Consider the following 9,268-nt stretch of genomic DNA (forward strand, 5'->3'; position numbering starts at 1 on the left):
AGAGCCTTAGCATCTCTCAGTTGTTCCCCCCCACCCCTCAACAGCCTGGTTCCGGAGCCCCACGTCCCCTCAGCCGGGCATTTCTGCCCCTCCCTGAGCCCCACTGGAGTTTTGGGGCTCCAGATCCCAGGGCATCTTGCCTGGTCCCACCTGCCCATTCCCAATCATCTTGCTGCCCCTGTGGGAAGCACTGCCCTTGGGACCTGGCTTCCTATTTTCAGTGGAACTGACAGCCCCACACATTCCACAGAGGCAGCAGCATCGACAGGTATTTGGGAAACACCAGTTTTGTTTGCCTATACATCTGTCCCTGTTTATTTAGGAAATGGTAAGCATTTTATTGACATCCAAGATTAATTAAATAGGGAAAAAAAGTCAGAGTCTAGGATTTTGGTACATTTCAAATATACTTTATTACTTTTGTTTTCATCTTAGAAAGAATATGAAACCTGCATGCAATGCTAATGGTTTCTGACATTTACATGGCATATAACACACCAGTACCTCTACCAAAGGAGTGCGGGGTACTCTGCAGAGCGTATGTACAAAGGAAAGGGCATCTGGTCATCTTAGCTTCCAAAAGATTACTGCACTGTCTACCATTTCGTGGGGAGTCACAGGGATATTGCTTTTCTATTGCATGTCCCCTCAGGGTGAGGGAAAGAAAGACGCTCAGGTGGCTTCCCCTTGATCAACTGAATCCATGTCTCTGGCTGTGGGCTGTGAATGTAATTGTGTATTTTAAAGTTTTCTCCTAAGGGTTTCACTAACATGTTTCTGAAACCTTATATATCGAAGCAGCGAACCTTTCAGAAACCCTCAGGTGGGAGCTAAGACCCAACCCCTTCTTTAAAGACCATTGGCCTTGCCACCTTGGGATCTTGGACACAAATGTTTCCCAGAGTGTGGAAAAATGAACCTGGGCGGGGGGGTGGGGGATGAGGCATGATGCTCTGGCCACCAAACGGATCTAAGCACAGATGCAGAGAGACCTGTTCCTACTTGCCTGGTGACAGGGGCCACTGCAGAGTCACGGAGGCTGTGACCGGCTGCAAGCCCAGGAGAGCTGTGGCAGCTGTGCCGAGGCGCCAGGCCCTCTGGGCGGAAGCTTCCCCAGCTAGAACCGGAGCAGATCTGCAATGAAATGTCTCACCGAGCTCAGTGTTCCTCCCGGGCGCTTATAAAGCTCAGATGTGTGGTGACGCATGGATGAATACAAAAAAGCATTTTTTAAAAAGGAAAGGCATGAGTTTCCCCTTTTTTTCGGTAAAAAGCTGCCTGTGTTGAAATCTGGCGTGGAGGAGAGTTGGGTCTCACATCTGGAAGCCTTTTGCACACAGCTATAAAATGTAAAAACTGACCCTTGGTAAAAAGTGCTTTGTAACAATATATAATTTGTGTCTTATGCCTGTGAGAAAGAGAGGATTTTTTTCTTAATTTTTTTATTTAAATCTGTAAAGTCCTTTGCTGAAGTCTCCCAACGGGTCTGGAAGTGTTTCTACCCAAGATCCGTCACCCTATTCTTCGTAGACCCTGGGAAGAGAAAACGCAGGTGTAAGAGGCTGGGGACCAGGTGGTGGCAGCTCCCAGCCTCCCCCAGGCCTGTGGGTTGAGGAGCAGGAGGGACGCCTTGGAGAATGTGATGGGGGGACACAGAAGCTCACACAAGTCTGGCTTTGGCCTTTCCGATCAGCCTCCACCTCCGCAGCCTTTCTATCCTCAGAACCCTATGGAGTGAACCCCTTTGCATATGGGAACACTGCAGGACAGGTAAGATGTGCCCTGTGACCACGGAAGGTTCTCCCAATATGGCGGGCTGCAATCCAGTCCTCAATCCAGTCCTCATCTGTACAAAGCCTCTACTCTGGGAAGATGGCATCGGGGAGGGACATGCTCTCCCCAGTCTTGGGTTTGTCCTCTTGAAATGTGCCCATTCTAGAGGCTGCTTGCTGAAGACTGAGGAGGGGTAGGTGGGGCTGAGGCTGTGACAGAGGGGCCTGTGCCTCGTGGTTACCTCCTCTGGCCGGCCTTGCCTCACCTCTGCCAGTTTCAGGCCCATGTGTATTCAGGAGCCACCTCTCCCCTCACCTCCCAAGCCGGCTGCCTTGCAGTATTCCTTCTAGTTCTGATTCATGGCTACCCCAGGGCTGCACTTCACACTCAGACAACCCATTGCTCCCTCTGTCTTGCTCCTGATTTCTGAGTAAAGTCACCTAATCATGCTTTGAGTAAAAGGCTTGGTGCAGCGGCTTTCCAGGGCAGCCGGAAGCTCTGGCCTTAGAGGCGCTCAGCTCCCTCGCCTGGCGGCACAGCCCGGCCCTGCCCTGTACCCTCGTCCTTCACCCTGGTTCAGCATTTTATTTCTCTGCGAGAGGACTTTAAAGAGTTCCTTTATCTCCATTCTCCACCTTGTAAGACGTTTTGCAACCCTTTGCAGTGGAGAGAGGACACAGCATGCCCCCTCCTCTCCCAGAACATCTCGTCACTCTGAGCTAGATGAAGGAACTAATGGTGTAATGAAGTGGCGGAGGGCCTGGTGACGGACGGGCTTTCATAGCTTTCGATGCAGTTTGCAGAAGAAGCTGGGCTGCCTTTAGGCCCACGGGGCCTCCTCCTCTTTAAAGCCACAGCCCAGGTGGAGCCGGCAGAAATAGGGCGACCACGTAATTTGAGTGTCTCCCAGCATCCTGAGCAAGATGTTCTCAGCCCCCTCCTACCATGGGGCCTGGGGTTAGCTTCACTCCATTTTCACACAGGGCCTTGGAGGGTAACAGAGAGTGGACAGGGAAGGCCCTGTTTTTGCCATGTGAGTCGCTTGCCCTGACCAGAAAGAAACCTTCATTCCTATCAGGAATATAGAAAACATTCTCGTCCCCTCATCATTTTCTATTTCAAGCAACTGCAGATGTGGCAGTTTGGGAGGAAGCAAAAAAGGCTCAGGTGCAGGGTTTGGGCCTGAGTGTCAGCTGTGAGAGCTGGTCACGGGGCTGAGCCTGGGGACCAGAGCCAAGCCAGGTGATGGGAAGGGTGGGGCAGGCACCACTGAGGCTGCCAGTCTCCATGGGGGCCTGGCTTCTTGTCCTGCCCTGGCCCTGTGCTCCCAGGCAGGTCCCACCTCCTCCTCACCTAGTTTTGGTTTCTTCTTCTGCAGGATGAGGTGTTGCACCTGCTCATGGGGAAGTCACCTGAGAGCTTGTGCACTCCCTGGCCATGCTAGGCAGGTTAAAGCACAAGTAGGCCCTGCGTGCTTGAGGAGTGGCCTGCTCCAGGACAGCATCACCTTCATGTGGTATGGGGAGCTGGGAGGTGGCCTTCCCTTCCAAGGTCAGACCTAGGACCACAGGATCAGGGCCAGAAAGCCACCTTCTGATTATGGGAAATAGAGCCCAGGGAGCCCAGGGCACTGGTCAATCTCATCACTGCTGCCCCATTGGGCATGAGTGACTGTGATTTCAAAGGGTCAGACCCAACGTGCCTTTTAGCACTTGCATGCGAACGGTTTTCTCAGGTGTCTGGGCAGCATGGGGACCTTGGAGAGAGCACATTATTGGCAGGGAGTTATCCTCATCATCTCATGGGTGTACCCCCCATTTTATGGTTAATAAATATGGTTATTTAAGTGGTCATATTTTACCACACAAGATCTACAGAGGATAGCCATGCCAGGTGCTCACCCAGCTATTTGACAGCTTATGAGACTTAAATAAAAAGAGCAATTAAGACTATAATGTGGAAGTCAGGAGGAGACAGACTTAATTCACAAATGGATCAACCTGTGGTGCTTCCAGCCTACTTTGTTAAGTGATGAGTTTCTCAGTCCTGGGGGTATGTAAGCAGTGTCTGTTAATCTGCTTGCTGTGGATATTGTGGTGGGTCTTCACACATTGGACGGGCTAGCTGACCTGGTGTGGGGACCCCCTTCCATCCTGAGAGCCGCAGGAGGGGAAGGTGGGCAGGAGGGGAAGAGGGGTGTACCTGCGCTTCTCGTTCCAGGCGTTGTACCACTTGATGAAGCGCTTGGTGCTCTGCAGCTTGGGGTGCAGGCAGTGCTCCTGGCCCCGGTACCTGGACACGCTCTTGGTGGTGATGCTGCAATGGAACAGGATGGGGTAGAGGGTTGAGGCATCTTAATAATGGTCCCTGAAGTGGCCTGTGGGTGGCCCTGGTCTGTCTGAATCAGGGCACTGAGCGACTTGGCTTCCACTCTTCCTCAAGGCAACCCACCCACATGTTCATTTCCTGGCAGGCTCCTTGGAAGGTTTTGGTATCCTCTCATCTCTGAGTCCTCTTTAGGGTCTGGCCCTGTATGGACTGAGTGGCACCTGGATTAGTGTCCTCATCCCCAGTGCACCTCCAGAAGTGGGTTTTTTGCAGATCTCTCTTGGGGAACAAAGGTCAGGGACCAAACTGTGTTAATGCCAGCAAGGTGAGCGTGCCAAGACCTTTGTTCTTGGACTTGAGGAGCCCTATGGTGGGGCTAAGTCGTGCCCTGATGATCCTGTCATCTCTGTCTAAAGCTTCAGTCTCAGCTCCTCCTGCTGCAGATTGTCCCAGGACTAGGCATTTGCCCACCCTGAAGCCAAATCTTATTGAAGCCCATTTAGACACTTGAGTGTTAAGTCCCAGTTATCTCGTTTCACGCAGAAAAACAAGACCTGGCTTCTCCACAGCCTGAAGCCCTCAGATCTCTATCAGCCTAGGTTCCAACACCTGGCAGAGTCCTCGCTGTGCAGTGGAGAAGCAGGGTGTCTTTGTACAGGGTGCAGGGACCTGAGTTGGAGTCCCACGTTTGGCTATAGGATCTTAACCTCTCTGAACCCGTTTACCCATCTGTAAACTGAATCTGAAAATAGAACCTACTTCACAGAGTTACTAGGATGACGAAAGGATATAACCTATACAATGTGCACAGTGGCTGGTAGGTGCCCAGCTAATAGTTATTGGCAAATTAGTCATGGGAGATGAGACGGAAAAGGAGAAAGACAAGCCTCAGTGTGGGATGTATGAGCTGCAGCCTGGCGAGGGAGGAGAGCCTGCTGGCTGCCCAGGGCTGTGCCCCTCTCTGCCAGGGCTGGCCAGAGGGATGGCAGGAGCCAGGAGGAAGCTTCTGGTTGGGGGGGGGAGCATGGTGTTCAACAATGAGAGTCCACCTGGGACACTTGCAAAGTGCAAGGTGAGAGGTAAAGATGCCACTTCCTTCCTGAGGAGCCAAAGAAGGGTGGTTGGAAGTGAGAGTGAAAAGAGTAAGAGGAGAGGGAGGGAGCTCAGCTAGATCCCATGGGTTACCAAAGTCAAGTGTCAAGGGCCAAGTTCTAGAAGGGTTTTCATGAATGTGGTTTCGAAATAGTGGGAAGAGAGAATGGGATCTTGCCACCAGAATGGGAGCAGAATGTTTTGAGGGCCCCAACCCAGGCCTAGGGATGAGTCTTTGGTCCTGCCTTTCCTGGAACCCTTGGTGAGACATGTGGTACCCTGAACATGGGGCCAGGCTTCAGAGTGAAATCTAGGTGTTTCCCTCCCCCTGGTACCTAGTCATCCTGCAGGAATTTAACACGTGCATTTTCTCCATGCTGACAAAGCTGCTTTTGTACTCTGAGTGAAGGGACATGGCAAAGCCTGATAAAATCCCCTTCTCAGTTAGGTCAGTGTGCAAGCTGAGCATTCCAAATCCTGAAGGTTGGAAAAAACAGGAAAGGACACTCAGCACCCCCACCATGGTGCAGAAATGCCGCATCATAACACTGAGGTTATGAACATTGGTTGTGCAGTACAGAAAGGAGAATTCGTGATCCCAGCAACTAGCAGAAATTCTGGGTCCCACATCCCTCTCCTCAGCAGTTATGGAATGTTGAAGGTTTCGGTGAGAGCTCAGTGGAAATATGACACAAATTGACCTTTTTAGAATCTGAACTCTTCTGGATCCTTCTGAGTACAAGGGCTCCCACTTGCAAAGTAGACTGCTCTGCCCCCACCCCCAGCCTCAGCAGAGATTTCTGGGTGACTTGGGGTGAGCTGGAAAACTTCCTTTTGTTTAGCCTTTGCAACTGAAAATCTGCCTTGGCAAAAGAGAGCTGGCCCCTGTCTGATCTAGAAAGTCTTAAGGATCTGGGAGGGGAGAGGTGCCTCTAGCCCTCTGAGTGCTCTGGATGATTTAAGAGAGGATGACTGGGTTCTGATCTCATGAGGTCACTGCAGGTTTTCACAAGGCTACCTGAAGCTACCTCATATACTCCCTTGATTGTAGTTTCTCTCTGTATCTGAAGAAGTTTAGCCAGGAAAGAGCAAGCCTATCTGGTGAGGATTCTGTCCTTTCCAGATGTCACTGAGATCCATACCCTGTTTTCATTCCCTGCGAGTTCTCAGATACAACTTGCAATGCCACCTGACATGTTCAACTCTGGAGCTGGAAGTGGCTTGGGGCTTGTGACTCCTCCCCAGCTCTTTTGTTTCCTTGGTCCCCACCTGAAAGGATTTCCGGGCAGCTTTACTGGACTTGGTCTGCAAGATGAGGGCCAGGGATGAGGGTGTTAATTTTTGTTGGGGTCATCTCAGGCCAGTGGTTTTCTAAATTCCCCTACCCTTGGCCAGACTGTAGCCCAGGTGGTGGGGGTTGTGGGGTGTGGGTGTGCCCTGCCTTCACATACACTGTGTGAAGGCCTCTGGGCCAGCAGGGCCAGCCGGTGCAAGTGGAAAGCACTTGCCCAGACTGAGAATAAAGTGTGTCCTGTTTCTGGGGGAGGGGAAGAGGGACCAATGGTCCATGGCAAATATTTGGGAGCTGTTTTGCCAAGGGCTCCCTTCCTGGCCAAGAGGGTATTGATGGGAAAGCAGTGGTGCTGGCCTCAAGTGGTTAATTGGGAAGCGGAGGAGCACAAAACTCGGTGTTCTCCTGCTCTGCCCCAGTTTTAAACATTGCTGGCATCCCCACCAAGCAGGGCTTCGGGCTTGTGGCACATTAACCCAGCACTTTTCACCCAACTTCTCAGGCTCAGGGACCTGCAAGAAGTCCAGCTGCTGCGGAAAGGGCTGAGGTGTTCTCACAATGAAATCCCTACAAGCTGCAAACTCGCCATCTCAGTGGACAGTTCTCAGATTGGAGACTCTGAGAGGAAAGTTAGGACTTAATACTGGCGTTATTCCTCTCCCCAGAGGCAGGAAGGCAAGACAGCATGCTGAACAGTTTGGGTGTGAGCCGGTTTTGAGTGACTTCAACCTAGGTGATCTAAGTTGGCATTCAGGAGCCCTTTAACCCTTGATGGCCCTAGTACCCTCCCTGGTAGTCACAATAGCAAACTGCGAGGCTATTCGTTTGAATACTAGCAAGGGTGGACTTGCAGACACTTTCTGGAGCACGGGACAGTGACCCCCTTTCAGGACTGTCTCAGCAGCGTACTAAGGACTTGTTGGGCGATTACAAAGCCTTAGCCAAGGCCTTGATAAAGGCAGAGGGATATGTTTGTTAGCCTGACCCAGCCCCAGGCTATGCCCTGGCACTGGCAGACTCGCTCTTGGAGTGGAATTAGAACTCACATAACCATCTTCTCCTCGCAGTGCGGGTACTTTGGCTTCATTTCCAGCTTCTTTACGTCGCTGTAGCGGATCTTGGGCCCTTTCCGGGAGCATTTGCATTTGGACCCTGCGGGAGAGAGCGCAGGAGAGGGGGCTGCTTAGTTGAACCAGGGATATCGTACCCCACGATTGCCCTCGGTGCCCATCCAGATCCTCAGGATCTCAGGTGCCTAGTAGTTGGTGTTTAGGTTCCCCAGGACGGGACAGACAAGGGGACTTTCCAACACTCACCGTCCACGCGCGCAACGCAGAGCGCCAGGAGCAGCAGGAGCAGCGCGGCGGTCAGGAGCCTCATGCTGGCCGGAGGGGCGCGGGAGCAGGGACGCGGGGACGGCGCCGGCCGGTTGAAGTGGCGGCCTGGGGAGGCCGCCCGGCTCGGCTCTCTCGCCTCAGAGCACTCCTCCCGGCTTGGCTTGCTCCAGCTGCGCCCGTCAGTGGGTGCCCGGGCAGTCTGTCGCTGCGCTTTGCGCTCAGCTCTGGGATCTCTCCACAGCCTCCCTCCGCCCGCCCTGGCCTCTTTTAAATCCGCTCCTGCCCTCGCAGTGAGCGAGCTCATTAATATGCAGAACCACTCGGTGACTCACTGAGATTTCTCAATGTGGTGGGGGGAGGAGACCTTCCCAGCCCGCCCGCCGCCCGCCCAGGGATAGATCTCAATCTTAGCTGCGCACACTTGGAACCACGCGCGCACATGCACACTCACAGTCTCACATCCGCTACCGCACAACACGCTCTCCTTCACACACTTGCACACTCAAACCACAGTCTGCACGCATTTCCTAGTGCTGCTGCTGCTCTGCCTTGGGGAAGCCAAACCGTGGAGAGGTTGAGAAAGGGTGCTGCTTTTCTGATTCACGGTGGATCCCTCTGGCCAGACAGGCCCACTGTGCTGAGCCACCAGGAGACCAAGGCCCAGGGCACAGATCCTTGGGGAAAAGCTGAAAGGGTTTCAGGAAAGATGCCAAATGTGAGTGCCAGCAGGACTGACCCCTAGGGTGTGGGCAGTCCCTGTTGGGCCAGCAGCTCTGGTGGCCAGAGCACAAGGCCAGTTCTGGATAGGAATTTGTCCACTGGTTGTACAGCAGCAAAGCCATTGCCTGTGATCATTGAACTGACTCAAAGACAGTGTGATTTGGGGGAGTTTGGGACACTCCTAAAGGAAGGCTTCCTAGGTAAGTATATGGTCTGGTGGCTCTCTGGGCCCTGGAGGGAACCAGTGGGGCTTCTCAGTGTTACACTATTCTCCAAAGCCAGGCAGAGACCCAGTAGTGAGCCCTGACAATGATGACCATCTGGATGAAGTCCCTCCTATGTTCCAGACTTTGCGTGGGACTGTGTAATAGCATGAGACCAGCCATGGTAGCTGAAATTACTGTCCCCTACTACCAGCAGAAGTGGTATCTTTGGTATCACTCAAAGGCTTCTTTTCATCATCTATAAAGAATAGGTTAAGCACAGTACCTGTTAGAGTGGCTGTGAGAAGCACATATGTATGTCACATATAAGAAGTGGTTAATGGGATGCCTGACATGGTGCCAGGAAATACTGGCATCATGTGTGTGTGTGTGTGTGTGTGTGTGTGTGTGTATACAAACATATACATATAATTATACATACATAATTTGAGTCTTACAATTCTTCCAAATTGATACTTAAATTTCTTTATTTGGCAGATACAAAAAGAGGATTAGAGGAAAGA

The 9,268-nt window shown here is 52.2% G+C and overlaps 1 protein-coding gene across 1 annotated transcript; it reads right to left on the reverse strand.

Annotated features, from left to right (window-relative positions):
• Positions 1 to 388: 388 nt before the first annotated feature.
• Cxcl14 (C-X-C motif chemokine ligand 14) lies at positions 389 to 8,075 on the reverse strand. Its single transcript, XM_046468026.2, has 4 exons — positions 7,801 to 8,075; positions 7,531 to 7,636; positions 3,976 to 4,089; positions 389 to 1,533 (listed from the first exon to the last, which is right to left on the reverse strand). Exons 1-4 carry the CDS (start codon positions 7,862 to 7,864, stop codon positions 1,518 to 1,520), a joined length of 300 nt encoding a protein of 99 aa, XP_046323982.1. The 5' UTR covers positions 7,865 to 8,075; the 3' UTR covers positions 389 to 1,517.
• Positions 8,076 to 9,268: the final 1,193 nt, after the last annotated feature.

Source organism: Marmota monax, unplaced genomic scaffold (genome assembly GCF_021218885.2).
Source record: "Marmota monax isolate L192 unplaced genomic scaffold, Marmota_monax_Labrador192_F-V1.1 WCK01_AAM20220418_F8-fsc00196, whole genome shotgun sequence".
NCBI lineage: Eukaryota > Metazoa > Chordata > Mammalia > Rodentia > Sciuridae > Marmota > Marmota monax.